Genomic DNA, 23,486 nt, shown 5'->3' on the forward strand with positions numbered 1-23,486 from the left:
TGGTCGGAAATTTTTATACACTTATTTTATTTTTATTTTTAAACTATTTGTTTGATTTTTTAAAAATGTCCTTATTTTTTATCATAATTTCGAAAAATAATAAGAGTATAAAGTACCAACTGTTAGTAAATACTAGTATAAAATACTAAAATTCTAAAATACATACTAGTAATGAAATTGCAAATAGAATACTATAAAACACCAGGTATTATTATTTATAGGATGATCCAATATTTTTTGGACGATATTCTAAGTAGGAGAACTTGAGCGCTGAAAAGTGTGCGGCGAAAACCTAGCTTTGCACTTAATTAGTAATTATGCACTACACATTTTTTTTCATAAAATTATCTTTATTTTACGTTTATATGTATTTGTTGCAATCGCAATTAATCAGAACACTTTATGGGGAATTGTTTAATATTTCGTAGATTTAAAAAAAGACATTTTATTCCCTTAAGTGCTCAAAATGTCCTCTAATAAATCACCCAATAAACCTAATAGATCTAATTATAAGTAAGTGAAACATAATAGATAACCAATCAAATACATTTAATAAATCTCAAATAATGACATACCACACGACGAAAACCCTTATTTACGTCAACTTCAACAAATATTTTCGATAAAAGCTTTTTTAATTCGTTCACTGTATGGGAAGATCTCCCATAAATGCTCTTCTCCGCTACACATGAAAAAAAAAATTAAAATAGGATTTGAAACCGACGCTTATAGGAGCGGCTTATAGTAATATTTCCAATAAGTTGATAAATGAGATAAATTACTGATTAGGAATTATTCTTTCATGAAAAAATTGGATCTCAAACGTGACACCGATATTAAAATGGCTGTGAGTCTACTTGTGAAGGAACAAAAAACGAGACTTGCAGATGGAGCGGTTTCCAAGTTCTGGAAAGCTCCGCACTTAAAATTCGGAAAACTTGGGAATTTAATCGTTTCTAACTATTGAATCGTTCATATATTTTTCAAAATGAAATATCACTCAAAGGGATAGCAAAAGTTTTATAAAACGACATAATTTAAGTATGTTAGCAACTTAATGATGAACAGTAGTAAAAAGTCGACTGTTGTGTATTCATCTATTTGAAAACACCCATATTTGTGCAGTAAAAATAGAATCAGAAAAGAACAGACCTCACTAGAATTTCGTCCAAGTTTTATACAGTAATAGATGTCTAATATTTTACACAGATGGCCTTTTTTAATACATTGCAGTGGTTTGACAATTTTTTCTCCTGCTACAGAAAGTGAGTTTGGAGCTGAGTATTGGCTTAAAACACTAATGTGTATTAATTTCCCTAGTTATATGAATAAAAGTGCAAATATCACTGAATAAAATCAATATTACTGAAGTGTTTAAAATTTGATTTCTCGACGTCTTCAAAAGGGACCATGATCATTGAGGAAACTCCGAAACCAGTCTAATCAATCAATTGGTATTATAAAATAGATAGTTCAACTGGTAAAAGATTGGTTAGAGGATAAAGGATAGAGTGCATTTAGTTGATTAATCCCTATGGGGATGCCTGTACAAATTTGTACGAATTTAGAACCCTTAGAGGTTTATGGACGCGTGTGCATTCTTACAATGCCCCACGGGGGAGAGCCGATGTATCAAGTCAATGTTTTCATCCTCCCAGACAAATCTGGCGTAAATTTATCGACATCGCTGTTTAGTTGACACCTCCGACTAACCTTCGACCGATCGTGCAGTCAGGGTGGAACCTCTTAGCCACTTTAAAAACATCACACCACGAATCTAAGGTGGTACGGATTTCAGGTGGAGTATCCGTATACGGGATCGTAGGTTAAGGAGAGGTGCTGATTCCGTTCATTTCTTGCTAGTAGCCGTAAAAAACGGCCCGGAAGATACAGGTCCGGACGTTCCGGGGCGCTATTTTCCACAACGAGTTCGATTGGAGCGCGCCAGCCTTGTGCACGCGCCGCGTTTTCCAGGCCGTTTTTTACGGCAATTAGGAAGAAATGGACGGAATCATCCTCCTCCATAATCTACTATCCCGTATAAGAATTCTCCACCTGAAATCCGTACCACCTCAGATTCGTGGGATGATGTATTTAATCACTGAGTTATACCCACTATAATGGCGTGCTCAGAAATTACTAGGCAATCTCTTGAAAAATACGGTTTTTTTTTTCAAAATCTTTTGAAATATTATTTTTAGTCATTTACAAGCGAATTCTGGGAAATTTACATTGGAAGTGTGCAGTGTTAGACAATCAGTTCAGACACCAAAATTGTGCATAATTTAATCTGTTTTTCTTCAAACCACTTCCATTCATGGATTTAATCCTTTCCGACTCTGATGTCCAAGTTTTTTTCTGTGCCCGAGCTGAAAAATCTTCTTAAAACACGACATTTACCGAGTTATTGGTAGTTTTCTGCGTTGGTTTGTTCTGTTGCTATGGGGACGCGCGCAGCTAACCTGGAGATTCGCCTAAGGTTCACCTTACGTTGTTCTAGGTGCCATTATCAGTATTATACGTAATATTTTTGTGATAGATCCATAGGAAAGGTTTACAAATTTCCTCTCACAACTTTTCATTCTTTTTTCTCCTTCTCTACAGTTCCTTTCTCGACTTAGGCGACATTTTTATACATTACTCTAGATATAGTAGAAGAACTCTAGATGAAGGAATTCTCTGCTGTAAGATCGGATTTCTGCAATATCTAGGTCTTCCGGGATCTCATGGTTTCCACCATCAACATTCCTGAATAAATCAATGCGTAGGAACTCTTCAATCAAACCCTCAGGGGTTATGAAACCTTTTCGTCTCTCTTTTCCACTGTTGCTCCTGGTACACTTCGTTTATGCTGCTTTTTATCGTCCACGAGTTTTTCTAGAGTTGAAATGGAAGTATTTTAAAAAGTTTTAGGAGAAACAAACTATTTAAGAGGAACTCACACCGGAACTAGTTCCAAAAAATCGTTATTAATGCGTCAAATTTGTAGAACTCCAAAGTTTTTCTCACGTTTACTATTCGAGGTTGTTCCTGAATCTTCGTCGTTTTTTTTTTTGATAGATTTTTTTCTTTACAATCGATAAATAACAATAGGAAAAACAAAGGCAAGCACTGTACTCATACACTGTACTGTTTGGAGTAAAATTATCACAAAGGTTTCATATACTTGGGAACAAATTATTACAAAGGTCCCATGTATTTGAAATTGAAATGTCACAAAGGTTCAGCAAACGTTAAAAGTTGAAAAACGAGCAAATGGTGGGACACTTCGTCAGAAAATCTTCATTTGGAATGCACAATCCTCATTTGAAACTGGATGACTTTAATTTTCAACAATTTTTCCTTTGTTTAACAAAGTGAGAAAGAAAAATTTAAAAAATCAATCAAGAATCCTTGAAAAACCGAATTTAATTACGTACTAGCCGACGAATTTCCTTCAGTTTCCCTACACTGTACAGTCAAAGTTTGAATATCTGTTCCAATCTGTTTCTATGTGTTTTCTAAAATGGCGAGCAAACGTTTTTTCGTTTTTTTTTTTAATATCTACTTTGAAAAAAGTACTCTTCTTACTTTAAAACTAAACTTAGATGTCTCATCCGGAAAGAAAAACTTTGAGCGAGCTGGATTCCCGCATTGCTGCCATGGAAAGAAGACTGAACAATGCAAAAGCAGCCAGGGTATGGATAACTGTCTACGCCGTTAAAAGTTAAAACGACCGCCACGTTGACCGAACCGCTTCGCAGCTGCGCGTACGCAGTTGCGGTCAACGTGACGTGATGAAATGTTGAATATGCAAAGACAAATATTAGAAAGAAATGGTGGGAAAATTTCAAATTAATGATTGGACTCGGAGAGTTACAGATGTGAAGACATTGAAAAAACTCTTTGAAAAAGAACTCAGAATACTTTATAGGATTCCTTCGTGGACTTCTTGAAATCAAAATATCCACTATGGAGTACTTCATTGGCGAGCAGAACATCATATGTGAGGATAGAAAATTTTTATTTCTTTTTTCCTCTCTTGGAATCCTTCCAGGAAGTCATTCCGTTTTTTAGGCGTCAAAAGACACCATTGTGAATCGCTTAGCTACCTCTGACTACATCTGGGATGAAGAATGGGACCGAAGGGCGAGGGTCCCGCGGCAGTCCACGCAACAACAACGCCTCTATGAAGACGTCCCCAACGGGTCAGTTCTTCTCAAATTCAATGGAGCTAATGAAAAAATTTAAAAACCGACTTGAATAGTATTCTTTATCCAGGGGACCACTTTTACTGTCAGATGTGGATCGTGTAAGACGTCGACTAAAGGAAATTGCACGTAATTTGAGCGTTATGAGAGAAACACGACTTAATCTTACAACTGAGGATTACTTCAGAAGTCTGGTAAACGTGGAAGGTAGCAGTAGACTTTAAAAACTTCATCATGAACCATTCTATCCTTTTTTTTTGTTTGTTTCTCAGCAGAAAGTCAACACGACCATTCCACGATGCTGGCAGTTCGGAATCGTCTCAACAACATCTCCTTGACAACATTTGAACCAATTGTTGCACCAAATACTGAAAGGATTGCTTTGATGAAATACGAAGAAGAACGCGATAAGCGTTTTGCTGGTTTGTTATCCTTCGAATACCTGAAAACTGTAGCTTAATTGTTTACTGGAAAGTTCTTTTAAAAAAATTAATTATCCTTGCTTCGACGCATGATGGATGTGGACCGTAAGTGGTACATGGCAGACTGGCCCTTCTGCTCATTAGAAGCACAAAAAGCATTGTATTTTCCTTTGAAATTTTTCACTTTTTTGTTTTTTTTCTCTTTTTTTTCTTCTTCTCTTTCTTATTCTCTGCGAAGAAATTTGACAATCAAATGGGCGACCTTCCTACCATTTTCTGCGTCGTAGGACCCAATTTCGTAGAATCACTCGACAGCTGCGGTCATACGGTTGCCGCTGCTGCGCATCTCGTGTCCGGTTCACTTAATCTGAGCTTCCTCGACAAATTCGGAAGTGTTCCTGATCTCCGATCATTGACGTAAGGTAACTTCGAATAGGGCGGGTGTAGCGTAGTCGGTAAGAGGTTGCGCTGTGTCTAAACGATTGATCGGAAGTTCGAAACCGCTCCGGTCCCAACCAAACCTTTCATCCTTCACACTGACTCGATACAACAGGTGCCCCCCCCCTCCCCCCAAGTCATTGTGTAGGCCAGTTACACGCGCGTAAACCTCAAACGATTCTGAGTTGAAGTGAGCACCCCTCATCCCAAGCGGATTGATTGACGTCGGAAACTTTATCCTTTATACTACGCCTAAATGCTTAAATTTGAATTAAGGGTGAATAATGAAGAAAACTACAATTCCCATGCGGAACTTAAATGAATACCAATGATTTCAAATCGCAGTTTTGCTTCAAATGTATAACAGTATATAGTTCAGAGGTGAAAGCCGAACGACTCCTACAGACATCAGTGGAGCCAGAGAAAACAGATCCTCAAGCTACATCTCTTGTTTCACAAACAGCGATGGTCCCAGCAGTTTCGGTTCCCGATGTGAAGAAGGAGATAAGAGTGGGCTCGAGTGAATCTCAAACTAAACAACCGCTCATATCTGAACCACTTGCTCAAGGAGGAAAGGTGATTTCAAAAGGAGAGGAAAGAGCTGAAGTCGTAAATCCTCCGCTAAAAGGTAAGCGTTGCCGTTTACAACTTCCAGAACTTCCTGTTAGTTTCATATCTCTGTGTGGAGCTAAGCATTTAGGCTGAAAGTAGTATTCATACAGCCTACTATGTGTACTTACTCAATATGTATAGTTATATATGTTGGATGAGGGCGGGTGTGGCGCAGTCGGTTAGAGGTTCCGCTGTTTCTGCACGGGTTCGATCTCAGATCCAAATCCTCATGTAGTTGAATAGTGTATAAATGGATTTTAATAAGTCTGAATAGTCTGTGGTGTGTGATCGATCGAAAGTTCGAAACCACACCAGTGCAAACCAAACCTTTCTTCCCTCCGGGGTCGATAAATAGCTAGGAGACCTGTTTGGGAGGATAAAAACACTGACTTGACACATAGGATAGCTCCCGGGAAAAGGATACCTTTCAATTTCACCTTTCAAGTTATCAGTCCAGTTTTAGTACTAGTGAGTTTTCTCTGTTGTTTACCTAACCTAATTCATTTCAATTTTCTCAGAGATCAGCCCTCCCTCAGCTCCTTCAACTGTTGGACAAGCGGCTAGCGCTTACAAGAAAACGATTGATCTTTTTCCTCAACGTAACAACAGCGACACGGATGACGACATCGGTATTCCTGGCGGCTTAACATCGATCCTTCAAAACCAACCATTCAAGTGAGTTCGACTATTTACTACGCTATCTATCACTATTTCAAGCTTTTCAGACCAGCAACGGAACCAACTGTGCACCAGAGCAGTGTCGGCATACTATCTCAGTATCTGGCAGCGGCATCCACAAAAACAAAGGACACCACTCCGTCAGACAGCGATGACGATTTCTTCAAGTAACGATCCTGTCAAATGGAAAATCTCTCCTTGAACATATAATTTAGTGCAAACCACATTTGTATAGTTAAAATTTATGAACAAATAATAAACAAGCATCAAGTATTGCATTCTGTTACAGACGAATAAAACTCGAGCATATACCATAATAAGCCGGCAAGGATAATGTCATATCGGTAACTCATTGCTTTCAACTACTTTTCTGAAAATAGATGCGTTTTCCAGATTCAATACTGTAATGTAAGAGAAATCCACACAAGTGACAATGCTTCTCAACGTTGATAGATGATTCATTGTACTAAAATCCTATTCAAGAGTTAGTACACGAACGACAAATCTATCTCAGGCAATGTCTTCACAACGAAACAAGTAGGAAGGTAGGAATATTTCTACACCGGAGCTGAAATTACTATCGCAGAAAAGAAATTAAAGAATGACAGCGAGAACAAACGGACGCTAGAGTGAGAATTACAAATACAATTTTAAAAAGTACACCTTGTTATTAAAATATTGTGTAGAAGTACTTGTTCGACACCTTACTGAACCAAATTTTGTTGTTTTAACAAAGTTTCTGTAAGAAGTATGTATGAATACATGTATATTAACATTAGAAAAAATGTATTGGGATTTTAGATTATAAAGAATTTTTCCATTGGAGATGTTTTACATTACAAACTTTGCTTCCATAAGTGTGAGTGTGTTAGAATTCTCACCAGAGCAAACTTTACCTTGTCCTGCAACAATTTCTTCGCTCCCATTTCGAAATAGTTGTTTTGAAGTCGTACTTCCTCCAAACTGTACAGTTGTACGAGCCAATGAAGTCGACCGGCTCCGGATTTTTACACAGCTCAAACCGTGTGTTTGCTTATTCATTACTCTAGACGAACGGTAATAATTAACTAGGATTTTGTGATGATTAAAAGAAAACAAATCCAGCAATATATTACTTAGTTGGCGTTTTAGTTGCTCCTCTGGGCGCAGAGAGGCGATCAATCATGGCACGCATCTCTTGTTTGGACAACACTTTTGCTGGTGAAGGCTCCGTTGTTACGAGAGGACCCTTTGTTTGTTCCTTAACACAAGTTAATATTAGCTGCACTAAACTGCTTCTATAAACTTGTCTTTTTTGATATTCAGAAATATTCAGTACAGTAAAAAAAAATAGAAAATGAATGTTTTTAAAACCAAAATTTTTCAAGACCTACTAACATTATTCAAAGCACGTGCATGACCATGACCATGCATCGGATGGAATTTCATGTCAGCAGGTTTTGTTAAAGGGCGATGAAGAGGTGTTAGGCCCTACGAGAGATCTAATTACCAAGTTATCACTTTGGATAAATATTATGTCAGGACAAGGAAGACAGATATGTCCGAAGGTGAAACATTACATCATAGTAAGTCGTGGAATAAGTTCATTGTCATGCGAGATGAAATAAGATCACACAGTACATTTCACTTTTTTTCGTACAATTAACTAATAAGATGAAACTAGTTGGTGCCACACGAGAAATGTTCGGCAAGAATATCTTGCCTTCCTGACCCTGGCAAAAATAAGATTGATCGAAAAATGATCCTCAGGAGTTCCCGAAGAAATATAGCGAGCAGCTAGCGATTGATCAATCGTAAAAGGAGCATACCGTGGGTACAGGATAACGTCGCAATCTCGAGGAAAATTCGCGCTGTGGTGTTCCATCTCCCGGACCTTTATTTGAGGGTGGATTACGTATCACTGATGAGCGAGGTTCTGTAGGCTTCTGGTGAAGAGGAGTAACCTAAATTGAGCCATCAAATCGCAAATCAATATATAGAAATACCCAAAATCGTGTGTCTAAAAACGACTCGAATTGGGCAGAAATGTGAATAACTCTCGCTTTATGTGTGTTGTTGCGGCTAAAAAGAAATTGAGAGAAAATGTTCGACATGAGGAGTGAATAAGCAAAGACAAAGCACACAATCACACTAATATTTGTTATTCCATTTACTATTACTACTTTCGTCATGACAAGCCAATTTTAATCTACGAAAAAAGTTTTCACCACTGTCTAGTAAATACGCATTTCAGCAACTACTCTAAACTAGGAGAAGAAAAATCCCATTAATGTTTCCTATGGAAGTCTGCCCATGTGATTACTCAAATTGTTGATCATGTCTATAACCTTCTTTCTGCGGTGTACTAATTTTAGTTTTTACATTTTTGTACCCTTATAATAGTATAGCATGGAATTCTGCGCCTTATGGTTTTAGTATTTGTCTTTCTAAAAATAGCGCGTCTGCGGCAGTAATTACATAAGTCAAGCGCTATCGTTCTTCTCAATCATTCTTCAAATTTGTATGCAACAAATGGATGAAATTGAAAAGAGTCAAGTTCTTACCCTCACTCCAGCTGTGCTCTGCCCGACAATAGCAACGGGACGCCTAGCGGTAGTCGATCGTACAGTACCTGAGAGGTTGTTAGGGATCGACGTGCTGCGGGGAGCAGCAGGTCGACCTGAAGCAGGGAACTGAGGCCGATTTACACTAGGAGGCCGTCCAGTGCTAGGACGAGTAATACTAGCGAGACGAGCTGTTGGGCCACCAGTGGTAGGGGGGCGAACGATAGAAGGAATCCTAGAAGCACTGGCAGCACGAGGACGAAGAAGAGAGTTTGCAGGACGATTTACTACTTCCTGAACTGGGCGTGTCAGACTTGAAGCTCGAGGGGTTGGCCGCCGATCCGACTTCACTCCAGGACGCTTGTCTGAAAAAAATGCAACCCTACGCTAAGTTGGTCAGAAGGAAAGCGCAAGAATTACCGACCTGTTGTGGATCCTGTGCCACCTGCGGCGGCAGATGTATCGGTTTGCTTCTGTTTGTCTTTAGGAGTTGAAGAGGAACGATCGCAGCTTCCCAGACTCGAGTTGCGATGAAGCAACTCATGGTAGAATTGACGTGCACTAGGAACTCGTTCATTCCGGAGAAAAGAATCTAAATAAACGAAAATTTGACTTATTTTGCTTAAGTAAAACACCTCACATTAATGTGATTGGCGTTGTTCACTTTGCTACTACAGTAAAATAAAGGAACGACAAATAAAGAGAAACAACTGAGAAAATTGCGAGAACCTATAGAATTAAACATTAGAAGGACGAGGTTTTCGTTGATGCTCTGTGAAAAGATGAGGGGATTTCTTGGTCGCATTACTGAGGTCGTACAACGAGAAAAAGTGCAAAAATTCGTATTTTTGCGCTAAGCGTCAAAATGTGTTTGCATTTCAAAACAAAATTCAATGACTCAACTCATACCTTATAGAAATATGTTCGAAATATGTTACAGGGTTGAATTTTTCCTACTAAAAAAATTTATGAAATTTGTCTTCATCTATCTCTGTTTGTTTTACTTTTTGACCGTTATATTATTTTGTTTCTATTACAATTAGTTATTCTCATTCTTTTCTTGATTTTACACATTACATTTAATTTTTTTTTTTGCTACAGAGAGATTATATCACAGAGAATGAGAAGAGGAAGTGTTCGGAAGGATCCTGTCTCAACTACACACATGGCCCTGTTTCTGAATAACATTAAGCTGTGAAGGGACGTGATGACTCGAAATTAACTTGCAAATGGCCAACTAACTATAACTAAGCCTCTTAGTAACAGTGTCATGGGAAGATGTTTAACTTAAAAAGTTAGAGACTAACCAGTCAAATATTTTGATTTTATTGCTATTTATTTCTAGTCTTTTGGGTTAATTAGTCCATTTGAAAGGAACAGCTTCAGAATTCAAAATAAGATGTTGCTTATGAGCAAATCATTCCCTTAATACCTACGGTGTCTCCGCCGTGCAATTACGTGGGCACCGCCTTTCTATCTGTTCGGGAATGAATAAGTTTCGCAATTAATTTGTCATTATTGATCCATAAACCCTGCTTCAGACATCCACTTAACGAGAGGAACTCACTTCCATTCCGTGGGAATTCATGAGTTACACGAACTGGATTGGTGACTCGTGCCAGCTCAGATGACCTGCTACTTGTTGTTGTACGCGGAGCACGATTGCGGGATATACGTTCAGTGCTTAGTCTCTGGTGAACACCGTTTTCAACAATCTGAAAAGAGAAAGACTAATGTTCAAAAATCCTTAAAGACCACGTATCGCGAGACTGGCGTAGTACGGAAACCTCAGGGAACCCGTTGGGTTCGGGTTATAAATTACGGAACCAAATGTGGTCCCGTCCAACTTTCCCTGATCTCTTAAAAACCGCGGGGAAAGGGCGTCCTTTGCTACGAGGTACGTTAGGACATTTTCCGTTGTACACAGCAGTTGTCCCCTCAGCAGCCTATTCATTGGTTTACTTGAATAGTCTGCTGAGAAGGCACCATCTATCTTTACCCACCCGCTCGTGGACGCGCGCGTGCGCAGGGGTGGCGCGTTGCAAGCGATTTCTTAGGAAAGGACGCCGAGTTCCACGTCATTCCTACAACGATTAGGCAAAGAGGGGCGGAGCCACGCTTCATTCCATATTCTATCCAACCAACCCGAACTACACCCGGTTTCCCCGGGATTCAGTACTAAGTCAATTTTGTGATACGCCACCTTCGAATGTCAACATTCAAATACACATACTGCAGAAGGATTGGCTTGCGTTTTTGAGGATGCATTCTTCTGAACAGTGTTTTCATTGGAGACTCTAAACATATGAAATTAGACAAGAAAAAAAAAACTCTATCACCAACACATGCATAATTTTACCTACATGTAGTGCACCAGATAATTTGAAAGAACTAAAACACACAAGTTTAGAAGTTATAGGAAGAGAACAAACCTAGAACTCAACTCCTTGCTTCGTGCTCGGGTAACCGGCCCAGCGGGAACATGGGATGCAGGACGAGTAGTAGTAGTAGTTCTGCTGCAGAAGAAAAGAAACATGAGACCGTTTATAGCTATGAAAAAATTATGGACATACTTCGCCTTAATAAATGGGGAACGAATAGAAGCTCCTGGACGCTTTTCTGCTTCAGCTGTACGGTAATGCAACGATGCCGTGACATTATTACTGGAAAAGTCGACGATTTACGGTTCAAGAGCTAAGTAATGGGAAGCGTGGGAAAGCTGATCAGATATAGCCACCGATGAGCTAATGAAAGTTAGCGTATACATGATGCTTGAATGATAGATGTCCTTAAAAATTAATCTTAACCCAAACAGGCTCTCGAACAACAAATCCAAGACCAAAGTTCTTTTTTTTTAAATTCAGATGCCAATAACGAGTGGATTATCCAATGGAGTTTACGCACTTCTTGCTGTCGTTCGCCATATACACGAATTAGAACTGGTCACGGTCATTTGGAAGTTATTAGCCCATTGACCATTCTTACGTAAGTGCAGCCTTTGTAGCGAGATGGGCATGAGATAGGCCAAGCGGAACGCTTTGCTAGCGCTAATCACTGCAGCGTAAAGCAATCACCGATGGCTGCTACACCTACGGATATACTGTGACAGAAGCTGTAGGTTTCTCATGATACACCCGAACGCAACAATAATTAAAATACGCAGCACTGCTGGAATTTAAGACATAATATACCACTATGACGACAATGAACTAGGATATGAAAGAATTTATCAAGAAAGCATACCACGGTTTGCGCGGCCCATCACTTCTGGCGCTCGTTATTCGTTCATCATTGTCGGCCTGTGGCTTAATGGATCTTCTATTCACAACTGGATTTGATGTTGTCACTCCTTTAGCAACAACGTGGGGAGAAGGGCGGCACAAGGCAGGAGTAGCCGAGGCTGCCGTAGGAGAGTGTGCTGCAAATACAGAACCACTGAACGTGATTTTCTGGAACTTGCTAGATGTAGCAACCCACACCAAAGATTACACAATAATACAGATTTTTGCGTGTAATAGAAGTGGGGAAAATGATTGCAAAAAATGCAGAATATATATAATGCACATGCGCACATATATATATATATATATATATATATATATATATATATATATATATATATATATATATATATATATATATATATATATATATATTGAACACATCAAATAAAGAAAAAGAATTGACAGAAGGAAGCTAGAAAAATACAAACCACAGCAAACCAAACTAAGTGGCAGAAAAAAAAACCTTATATTAATACCCATGCACGCGCAGAAGCAAGTCAACATTCTACGATTTTATAAGCGTAGGAAATACTGGAAAAAATAAATACACATCAGCATTATTAGCCAACAAGATTTAATTCCAGTAGGACTAAATTCGGGTCATTGCTACTGCTACTGCTATTTCCCTCTTCATATATTTACTGTGCCCTTTCCACTTATTCTGGTATAAGAGAGACCAGTTGTTAGAAAAAAAGGCGACGTATATGTGTAAATTTGTGTAAGCTGTCACGTGGAAATTTCCTGGAAGAAATAGTTGACACACCTGGGGCAGGCGAATCTTTGATTTGAGAGCGGCGCAGGACAGTTTTTTGCTTGCCAAACATCGCCAGACGAGTAAGATCCTCTGCAAAAAAAGTAGTTTACCAACATTTGCAGGGAGTAAATATAACAAAACTAGTGAAATATGAAACATTAAACAAAACACGAAAAATCGTTACCCAAGTTCTCTGCTGGTTTTGGTGCTGTAGTGATTTCTGGCGCGTTCTCATCTTGAACAGCTACGCCGCCGACTTCAATTCCCGTTTGTTCTTCAGCTGGATGTATAACAACAGGACACTGTCGTATTTTATTTCCGTGCGTATCTTCGATGCTGTTAACGCGAGTATCCCCCTCCTTAACAAACACAAGAGTAACTGTTTGCATCAGCACATCAGTAAAGCCCATTAAAAAAAGACGTCTGCTTTTTTACAGGGACTATCGGTTTTAGTGCGAATATATATCAAGCTGCTACTCGCCTAACGGCAAAAATAGAAGATAATGGACAGAATGAGACACTATGAAAACTGAACGTTAGACGATTTTTATTTACCTCCTGTATTTAAACGGGACGACTACAGCATATGTTAAATTGATTGTGCCCCAAAAATTTGTCGGTAGTTTATACTGTTTTACTATGTATAAAATATTATTCATGCTAAAAAATAGCGCACGGTCTATGTTATTTCAAACATGTGAAAGCCTTACAATTGGTCCACCGTCGTGATGCTTATTCTGATTCAAAGCTATTGCGTCCTCTAGCGATATTTTGAGTCTGTCGGCCTCACCTAAATTATTGATTATAAGTTCTCATATAAAATTTGAAACTGAGAAAAATTGAACACGTCAAAGCAACGTAAACAATTTCCTAGAATAGAAATTTTGTTCCCAGGAAAGTAAAACCTGCAGTCCGAGCGAAGTTTTGCGGGTAGGGAGGGGCAATCAACAGCGCTTTTATTTCTAAAAAAAAACTAGATAACTAAATCAGTTGGAGCCTTAAAACCTGAGCCTTAGAGGATCTATGACATGTAGGTTAAAGTTACTAAGAGAAAAAGGGAAGATAGACCTTCCAAAAATGAGAGCACTGTTGAGTGCCCCCTCGACCTACATGTTACCCAATTCAGTTCATATGCTCCTTCTCTCCTTGAGGTAAAGGTGGACATACCTCCATTAACCCAATTTTCCCAAATTCCGAACCAAATACCTTTCTGGAACGGATTTGGTTAGAATGAAACTTACGATGTGCATCGAAAAAAGCATTACACATTGTTTCTGTGATACCATCATCATTTCCTAGTGAGCCGTAATTTCGAGCATTCACCGAGTCATAGAATGAGTCCACTTGATCCGACATTACCTAAAACGCACATTACACTAATCAAAATAACATGGATAGTTTTTTAGTTGCAACACACAGATGACATCGGATTTCGGTATTCTGTAAAAGTAGATGAGTTACCCAACACAAAATCTTGTTTAAAAGTTGGGAAAGTCTGCAAAAAAAGGGGAAAAATTCCTGCTTCTTCAAAATTCTCTTAAGTTACGATGTTTAGAATAACTACCCGAATGTTTCCTATAGAACAATACCAAGTATTCAAAGCAATTAGTAAATTCACGACTACTGTACATGTCCATGTTGTCAAGTTCTCGTTTCAATACAAACAGGTCGTTCCTACTCGCAAAATTTTGGGTGGAATTGAGGTAAATCACTGAAAATACCAGATGAAATGTAGCAGCCATGAAGGCTAGAAGTCTGATGAGTATACGAAGTATACACGAAGAAAGGGAGGTAAATCAGCGGGAGGAAGAGCACTCAACCGCGCTTTTATTTCTGTAAGTGAATAATTAAGTCGGTTGGGAGCAATAAACCCAGGATAAGTCTCGGAGGGTCTATGACATGTAGGCTAAAGCTACTAAGAGAGAAAAGATAGAGCTTTCAGAAACAAGAGCGTTGTTGAGTGGTTCCTCCATCCTCCCAACTACTTTTTCCCGACTTTTTGAATGCTACTTGCTATACTCGTCAACAGTTCCAGGACTGAAGTCGAAGGAAACGAACAACTATAAACAAATATAAAGAAAGCAGGGAACACTCAACCGCCTTCTTAATCCTCGAGGATCTATCTTCGTTTTTTTCTTATTAGTTTTAGCCTACATGTCACATATCCTCTGAGGCTAATGCTTAGGTTTTAGAGCCCGACAAACCTAATAGTTCACTTCCAGAAATTCTAGCGCGTTAGAGTGATACCCAGCAACAATCTATCCTACTTTTCCCAAGGAGGAAAAGCAGTGATGGAAATTACAGAAGCAGAAGTTCTGAAAAGTCAGAACTCCACTGTTGAAGGCAAGTAGGATCACCACAACAGAACTCGCGCGCATTTCGTACGAAAAAGAAATTCGAATTTGGATCTTTCGCGCCAGAGCCGCAGAAAGGCGCACCCGGAATTGCCCTCCGTCCAGATTTGCTTTGCATCAAATACGTCAACGTCAAATAAGAAGGTTGATGTTCCTTTACTTTGTGATTTGCACTGTTTTAAACGTTAAAATGTAGGTGGTATGAGTGACGACGAGGCTAGTCAGGACGTGGACGATGTGCGTAATGGCACTGAAGGGGAGGTGATTGCGAAGAATTCAAATCAGGAGGAGCTCAAACTCAAACGCGAAAGATCGAATGAGTCCGGTGAGTTCTCGTATGTACTCTCGTTTTTCTCTCATTTCTTTTGGTAGGTTGTTTTGTCAGAATTTTTTTCACACTGAAGATGCTGAATCCGATTGCGATCAATCTCCTTTTTCTTCCTTGTAAGGTGTGAATCGTTATGTATGGTTGTAGAAAAACGCATTCGAAGCGATTACCGTCTAATTTGTTTTTCTTTTGAACCTTTTTATGTTATTATTACTACTATTTATTAGTGACAGTATTGTCCTATTTCTCTTGGAGTCTTCTTTCGAATTTATGATATTTCACCATTTATGTTGAGTGGACTTTGCATACAGCTCTAAATTTTGAACAGTGCACTTTATAGAGAAGTCTCCTTCACCTCCGTCGAAGAAAGCTAAGAGTAATAACGGCCAGCATGATTCTGAGAGGAAAAAATCAACAGATGATGAAAAGGAAAGTGAATCCAAACCCGAAGACAGTCGTAGTAGGTTTTATTTCGTTGGTAATTTGTTCCTAACGTCCAACGTCTAACAAATGCATCTCTTCAGAAAATACTAAGGAGAAGGAAAAAAAGGATGATGAGGAGAAAAGAGGGAAATCAGACAAAGAAAAGGAGCGCGAGAAAAAGCGGGAAAGGGATAGAAAGTCGCGTAGGGAAAAGTCAAGGTCTCGGTCTAGGTGAGGACGCTTCTAGAGATTTTGTTCCTTTTTTGTCCTCATTCCTTCAAGTATTGTGGTCTAGGTCACCCGATGTGAAACGGCGAAGAAGTGGCAAAGACAAGAGCAAAAATAGGAAAAAGGACGAGAAATACGATAACTATAAAGAGAATTCTAGAAAAGAAAGAGTGTCTAATACTGAAAATAATTCTAAGGCTGATGCACTTGAAGAAGGGGAGGTGAGATGCCAAATTAGCACAAGTGTTGTTGTTATCCTTGTGTACTTCTCAATTACTTCAGGTCGTGGAACCAGCTCGTGAGCCAACGGCAAGGGAATTAGAAAGAATGCGCCTCATCGAGCAGTTGGTAAGAATTTTATCTATTGGTAATGACAGTTCCCCTTAGAATATTAAAAAAAATTGCATGTGAAAGATCCTTGCGTTGATCCTGCTCATTTGTTTTTAGGAACGCAGTACATACTTGTTATCACCTTCTGTGCACCTGGTTAAAACGACCTGAAGCAGGGTACAGTTCCGCAAGCGGCTACTCTCGAAGGGGGGCGGTGAAGCTAGCGGTTGGGATGGAGGAGTGCTAACAAGAGTCCCCCTCCATCCTAACAGCTACGCTCCGACGCACCGCTTCAAGCGCAGCCGCTTACGCACCTGCCCCGAACTTCATGTCGTTTTGGCCCACCATATTCAAGCTTCACAAATAATCATATCAATGAGAATTTACAGTGTAGACTAACAAAATCAAATAGAACAAGGAAGCCTATGATGAAATTATGACATAAAGATAGTACTCTCATGATATTGTATTGTCCATTATACCTGTATACAGAGATAAAAAGTGTCCAAATACGACTACACAGATCGTACCTTCGGGTATAATGTCGTTGGGGGAGGGGGTGCACTCAGTGGCGCCCTTATTTCTCGAAGTAAATAATCAAATCAATCGGAGCCCTAAGGCCTATGCATTAGTCTTAGAGGATCTATGACATGTAAACTTAAGTTACTAGGAGAAAAAACTAAGTTAGATCTTCGGGAAAGGGCGCCACTGAGTGCTCCTCAACGACACTTTATGCCGTACCTTTTTCTATTTTCTATTAAAAAAAATGTGGAGATCTGTTTTTCATCTGCCTTTTCCTATTAACTACCCTTTCTTCTATTTTATTCATTAAGGCAAAAGAAGACGCCGAGATAACTGAGCCTTCTTCGTCGGTGCGAGATCGCGATCAGGGTCATAACTCCAGAGCATGTCCTTACCTGGATACTATAGATAGGTATGCTGTCTGCATGTTGGCAGAAGGATTCCGTTTTATTCAGAATTGTAGCTGAATCTATAAAGGGAATTTTGCAAGTGGTTTCGTAGTTGAGTGATGACTTAGTGCAGTAACCAAAAATGTTTTTTAATTTAACTAGAAGCTTATAACGACCACTCAGCCGTACGAAGACGGCGGATGCAAATTTGCGAGCGGAGCGTTCCTGCACGTGAGCGTCCGTGAACGAAACAACGTTCAACAACAATGGGCGGCATACAGTGAGGAGCCGCAAAATTTCGAAATCCGCGTGAGGATATAGTGAAATTTCGAGCACTTTTTTTTACATAGAATCGCTCGTCTCTTTTACTGAAAACCATCGTACTAGAATTGAGCTGATTCTGAGAAATAGTGATGTGAAAAGGCGAAAGTAAGACTTTTAACGTATTTTTATTTGCTACAACTTCTCCACTCTTTTTCATTGTTCATAAATAAGAATGTAAAACGTCTTTTAACGACTTAAGGGTTTCTATATTCTTTGTGTTTAGCATTTGAAGAAATCAGTGGTTAACATATTTTGCTGTTGAGTTATCGCGGTAGTTGACAGAAATTGTTCAGGAAGGTCCTGGATTTCGACTTTGAGAAGTTGTGCTCAGTGTCGCTATCACACCTCAACGTTTATGCTTGTATGGTTTGTGGAAAATACTTTCAGGTAATGTTTCTATTATTTCTATTTTTTTTATTGAGTCTCTCTCATGAGAAAAGTTTAATAGCTGCGGAATATCCTTGTTGAGTTGCGGTGTCCGCCGCTCATTGAGCATCTTGTCTGGAAAAGCAGTATCAGGATGTTAGAACAGTGTCGGCAAGTCCTTGGGAGTAATCCGCAATAATGCAGTTTTTTTAATATCAGCTGTTCAAACATCAGTTTTAAAGCTTTTTCTTTGCCATTTTTTTCATGAAATAGCGATCTCCAATTTTCTTTTTCGTTTATCATTTGTAGCTAAATATAATTAGATTTGTAGTAGAATATAATTAGGTGACTAATTACCTGAAAGTGAATTTTTAGGGTCGTGGGACAAACACTCATGCCTACACTCACTCCTTGGACACTGATCATCGAGTTTTCCTCAACCTTCACACTCTCAAATTTTATTGCTTGCCGGATAATTATGAAGTTGATGATCCCTCTCTAGAAGACATTAAGGTATACTCCGGTATCTTTCTAAAATCTTCTGTAATATCATTTTCTTTAATTTTTTCTTCCGTATTGCACCCATCAACAGCCTCGTTCCTTACTTGCTTTTAATGTCTTTCATCATAAGTTTGTTTGCGTTCTGCGTAAAACTGACACATGAAAACGTCTGTTTTATGTTATGGTCAATAGAAATCTTGCGCTTGAACATATTGTATTTTATTCATTTTCTTGTTGAAAAGCTTTTAAAATGTGGAAGGGCATAATTTTGAAACCAGTCGAAAGTCTTGAGGAAGCACAACCAAATCTCAATTCCACAGTTTTTATAGTTTCTTGATCCTTTCTAACGACTCCTTAGTATAAGTTGATTCTAAAGTCTCCAAAGACAAGCGAAACAAGTGTGAGCTTGTTCTGTACTGTTATGGAGTTGCCAGAATCATAAATTGTTCGGAACGGTTCTGCATCCTCTACACTGTCATTCTATTTCGGGCTCTGAAAAAAAGAAAACGTTGGCCTGGAAATCAGCTCACAGCATTGCGTGCAGTTCCTGCAGCTTGTGGAAAGTCGAGTAACGGCTCCTTGGTGTCAGCGAGATACAAGGCTCATACTGTGTATCATACAAAACTTATGTGAATCGTTTCTAGTACGTGTTGAAACCGACGTATACGAAAGAGTTGATAGCTGGTCTGGATCGACAACATAGAATGGCAAGAGCCTATGATGATTCTACCTACTTTCCCGGTGTGGTTGGTCTGAACAACATCAAAGCTAATGACTACTGCAATGTCGTACTTCACGTGAGTCTACTCTTCTTTACATTTTTTTGGACAGAAATTGGAGAGGTGTGGCAATAAGAGATTGATGGATAGTTTCAGCATGAAGTTTCCTATATATGTAACACGGGAAAATAGCCAGAGTCGTGTAGGGTTCGCGACATTATCATAATTTTAACGTTTTCTACCAATCCAACCGAAGTTGTTGGTTAAGAGAAATAGTAGCTTTTTTTAACCTTTTCGTTCACTCTTGTAGCAACAATGTAAATTATACAACGTCTTCATGTCTTCATCCTGGTAACGTCTAGATCAAAAATCTCTCCGGATTGTTTCTGGATTTGTTTTTAAAGAAAATTGAACGTGTTTCAATGATTAGATGGATGATGAGTGGTGCTCAGGAAATTAATTTAATATTTTCATACAACGCTGCTAAAAATATAAAGAAAATAGTGGTGTTTTGAAGATACAGATACACATCCTTAGTGATCCTACCATTTAGGCACTTTCTCACGTAACTCCTTTACGTGATTACTTTCTCCGGGAGGAAAATTACGAGTCAATTAAGCGACCACCAGGAGACAAGCTTAGTCTTCTTCCGAAAAGATTTGGAGAACTGATTAGGTACTGTTGAGTGTCATTGAGCATCAAATTTTCGCTTTGTCTCGAGAAACTGCTTGCAGAAAGTTGTGGAATCCAAAAGCTTTCCGAACTCACGTGTCGCCTCACGAAATGCTCCAAGCAACAGTCTCTTGCTCCGATAAAAAGTTCCAATTCATTAAACAAGGTAAGATAAATGAGGTGTCACTTCTTAACTTCGCTAGGTTTTGTTGGAACCGACAAGCTCAGAGGTGGGGATTCATTATGATCACAGCTTCCTGATATCGGCTCACAAACTTGACGACTCTGGCCGGTCCCACCCTATTTTGCTGCTTTCGGGGTTCGCCGCAGCAACTCGACGTTGTTTTTTTTTTCTGCTTCACCCTATTTTACTGGTTTCTGGCTCCAACTACTTCGACGTCATGTGACCCGTCTCACTGCTTTTCGATATTTCATTACACGCATATTCACCTTCACACATTTCACGTAATAGAATAAGCCCTTTATTACACAGTGTGATCATTCTATTCTAGTAAATAAGCGATCTTGCACAGCTCATTAACGTTCATCGCAACGAACATATCCCAATGCAGTAACTACATATACCTGGGTCGGGAAATGAACTTGAAGAACGAAGCCTTCTAGAAGGGTTCCACTGGATTGGCCTGAGCGATGGCCTGAAGGCCTGGGTGTATAGCCAAAACAAATGCCGAAAACGGCCAATCGCCTCTACATCTTCAGAACTTACGCACTGTAGAGGAGCACCGTTGATGTTTGAAGCAAATAGAACGGTGTTTACGACGATTTTATATAATTTCACGCAGTGAAGAAGACTGTTGTAACGGATCTTTTTTGAGGTGATGCTGCTGAGTTCATGAGTTTCCTCTTGAATACCTTGCATATCGCGCTGAATGGGACACAGAAATCATCTTCTTCAATCATATACAAGTGAGGAGATCATGTGTTTTGCTAAATTGAAAAAGAAACCTTTATTTTTTCTTAGAATATTTCGCGGTCGTATGCGACAATACTCAAGGAAGGTAATACCAGCTGAAGCGACTGAATGTCAGCGACAACAACTGCTCCAGCTGCCTGAATACAATGGTCAGTCCACGAGTAGTAGCATAATTGGATCAACTTTTCTCTGTTCATAGGATCTCTACCCTTCTTTGGAACGTGATATTCTGAGACCTACTTTTCAGAAAGTGCAAAAGAGTTGCCTTTCCTTTACCTTGCGCTAGACCTGCCTCCTGCTCCTTTATACCGTGACGAACAAATGCAAAACATTATTCCTCAAGTTCCTTTAACAGCTCTCCTGCAGAAATTCAATGGAACAACTGAAAAGGTGATTTTTTACTGGATAATTTCTTCCTCCTTTTCATGTTCATTTCGAAAGCATTATGTTAAATTACCAAATTTCCAGGAATATAAAACATACAATGAAAACATTATGAAGAGGTTTGAACTTCTTCGCCTACCCGAATATCTCATCATTACGTACAAAAGGTTTCACAAAAATCAGTGGTTCGTTGAGAAGAATCCAACAATTGTCAATTTTCCTATCAGGTGAGTTGCATGCATCGAGTATTCGTTTTCGAATATAAGAATAACTGAATCCCTAATCTCATCGATTCGTCTAGACTTCTGTATAGTTGGTTATCTTTCTCTTGCCTAAGGTTTTAAATTCTGGACTCTTCAGGATTATCAAGTCATTTGATCTCCGGTAGTTAGTTGTTAGAGTAAGCAAGAGAAGGATTTCTGTGATTCCATGTAGTCACCAATTAGAATGATTGTCGATGTCTTTTTTCCCTTAATTGATCTATTATTTCGTATTATTGGTGTGGTACCGAGATTTGTCGGTTTTTTTTTTCAAAACACCAAATCATCATTGCAGCAATGTGGATCTTTTTGATTGCTTATCCGAAGACACTCGGCGCGAGCATAAATACACTACGTACGATCTTGTTGCTAACATCGTACATGATGGAAAACCTGACTCTGGTACCTATCGTATACAACTTGTTCATGTGGTACGTTGGTTTAAGGTTTATGGTGGTACTTCCCCAGACCTTGACATTTTTCATCCGCTATAGTTCATTCTTTTTAAGGGATCGCGAAAATGGTTCGAACTTGAGGATTTACATGTGAAAGAGATTCTTCCGCAAATGATAGTGCTTGCAGAGTCTTACATACAGGTATATTCTTCAAACATCCTTGAAATTATATTATTACAGAAGAGGATTTGTTTCAAGGACTGTTATAATGGTAGTTTAATATTTAGATTTTATAGACTTGTCAAATTTAATTTATAAAAATTAAATTTATTCATAATTGTTTAGACTTTAAGATTTAGACTTTATAGAATCATCTGCTCTGTTGACATGCAGCCAGTAATTATTTTGCTTCCCTCTTTATATAGTTTTTCAAAAAAACAGAGAGAAAAAAAAGCGGCTCCTATGCTTATGTCTACGTTTAGTTATTGTAAACATGCCAGCGTCGCAAAAAATTTTACTTCTGCACCATTGTTATGTTTTACTTACATCTTTTGCTTATTATACTTAAACTCGTAAAAGTTCATTATGTGATGGATTCTAGAAGAAATGTGCCGTCGTTGCAGATATGGAAACTGAATCGCAGAAAAACCCGCGAAGAACGTATGAGCGAAGTAGTCGACGATGATACCTCGACTTCATGAATTAAAACAGTTGTTAAAATTTTCTTGGTCTTTCTTTCTAGAATTGGCCAATCTTGTTGACATAGTCTGAAAGTAAGGAGTCATTTTGTTGAGTTGAATTACTGGTATGTTAGTTTGATCTAATATAATGCTCGTTATGCTCTCTGCTCGATCCTTCTCTAGCTTCCAATATATGTCTATTTTGATAATGATAAGTTGTTCGCATTGGTGTTTGTTGGATAAATTGATGATACTAGTCTGGAATATCTTCAAACGTTTAACTTGATCTCTTTGTGCTAGAGGATCAGTTTAAATTCCCCTACTTTTTCTTCATTTGCTATGTGCAGCACAGCTGTTCAGTTCTCGTTACTGGCTCCACTCAGTTTTATCGATCCAGCCCCCTACTACTCGTGCGATCTTCCCAGCTAGCGCCTGGTCGTGGCCCAGAGATCGCGTATTTTCTCGTGCTAGCTCCACTTCTCACTATGGCGCTATTTTTGCTAGTTGACATATTTTTCTTTGTTATTTTTTGTTAGAGCTTGTTCTCACAAGTGAGACGAAAGTTAGGTTGCGTCTATTATCGACAAAGTTTTCGTATTTTTCATGACTTCCCGCGCTCGAGTAGTGTCTGGCTTCATTCGTGACCTCTGTCCCACTGTTATACTCATGCATACTACTTCATCTTACTTGTTTAATTTATATTCTTTCAATTTTCGTAGAGCAATCTTCTCAACGTTGCATTTTCCTTATTTCCCC

At 38.9% G+C, this 23,486-nt stretch overlaps 3 protein-coding genes across 7 annotated transcripts; 2 read left to right on the forward strand and 1 right to left on the reverse strand.

Moving 5' to 3' along the window:
• Positions 1 to 3,587: 3,587 nt before the first annotated feature.
• RB195_012712 (uncharacterized protein) lies at positions 3,588 to 6,511 on the forward strand (the record flags this gene model as incomplete). 2 transcript variants are annotated; one of them, XM_064202211.1, is made up of 8 exons in its annotated part: positions 3,588 to 3,677; positions 3,914 to 3,985; positions 4,057 to 4,187; positions 4,261 to 4,397; positions 4,463 to 4,612; positions 5,430 to 5,678; positions 6,181 to 6,337; positions 6,388 to 6,511. In XM_064202211.1, the coding sequence occupies 8 exons, from the start codon at positions 3,588 to 3,590 to the stop codon at positions 6,509 to 6,511; spliced, it is 1,110 nt and encodes a 369-aa protein (XP_064058092.1). The 2 variants fall into 2 exon arrangements, with proteins under 2 accessions (XP_064058092.1, XP_064058093.1); XM_064202212.1 differs by lacking the exon at positions 3,914 to 3,985.
• Positions 6,512 to 7,044: 533 nt separating this feature from the next.
• RB195_012713 (uncharacterized protein) lies at positions 7,045 to 14,663 on the reverse strand (the record flags this gene model as incomplete). 3 transcript variants are annotated; one of them, XM_064202213.1, is made up of 17 exons in its annotated part: positions 7,045 to 7,079; positions 7,237 to 7,385; positions 7,456 to 7,580; positions 7,718 to 7,810; positions 8,149 to 8,283; positions 8,884 to 9,248; positions 9,308 to 9,475; positions 10,451 to 10,598; positions 11,117 to 11,180; positions 11,316 to 11,399; positions 11,457 to 11,546; positions 12,127 to 12,301; positions 12,931 to 13,011; positions 13,106 to 13,280; positions 13,632 to 13,711; positions 14,163 to 14,280; positions 14,643 to 14,663. In XM_064202213.1, the coding sequence occupies 17 exons, from the start codon at positions 14,661 to 14,663 to the stop codon at positions 7,045 to 7,047; spliced, it is 2,106 nt and encodes a 701-aa protein (XP_064058095.1). The 3 variants fall into 3 exon arrangements, with proteins under 3 accessions (XP_064058095.1, XP_064058094.1, XP_013294424.2); XM_064202214.1 differs by lacking the exon at positions 7,718 to 7,810; XM_013438970.2 differs by lacking the exon at positions 14,643 to 14,663 and having other exon boundaries at positions 14,163 to 14,277.
• A 549-nt stretch (positions 14,664 to 15,212) lies between these two features.
• RB195_012714 (uncharacterized protein) lies at positions 15,213 to 22,751 on the forward strand (the record flags this gene model as incomplete). 2 transcript variants are annotated; one of them, XM_064202216.1, is made up of 20 exons in its annotated part: positions 15,213 to 15,243; positions 15,417 to 15,419; positions 15,472 to 15,600; positions 15,944 to 16,063; positions 16,128 to 16,257; positions 16,322 to 16,475; positions 16,537 to 16,602; positions 17,418 to 17,518; positions 18,113 to 18,206; positions 18,561 to 18,698; positions 19,331 to 19,483; positions 19,959 to 20,080; positions 20,140 to 20,243; positions 20,914 to 21,004; positions 21,060 to 21,160; positions 21,259 to 21,401; positions 21,480 to 21,622; positions 21,951 to 22,086; positions 22,165 to 22,251; positions 22,674 to 22,751. In XM_064202216.1, the coding sequence occupies 20 exons, from the start codon at positions 15,213 to 15,215 to the stop codon at positions 22,749 to 22,751; spliced, it is 2,124 nt and encodes a 707-aa protein (XP_064058096.1). The 2 variants fall into 2 exon arrangements, with proteins under 2 accessions (XP_064058096.1, XP_064058097.1); XM_064202215.1 differs by lacking the exons at positions 15,213 to 15,243; positions 15,417 to 15,419 and having other exon boundaries at positions 15,477 to 15,600.
• Positions 22,752 to 23,486: the final 735 nt, after the last annotated feature.

Source organism: Necator americanus, chromosome V (assembly GCF_031761385.1).
Source record: "Necator americanus strain Aroian chromosome V, whole genome shotgun sequence".
NCBI classification, from domain to species: Eukaryota; Metazoa; Nematoda; class Chromadorea; order Rhabditida; family Ancylostomatidae; genus Necator; species Necator americanus.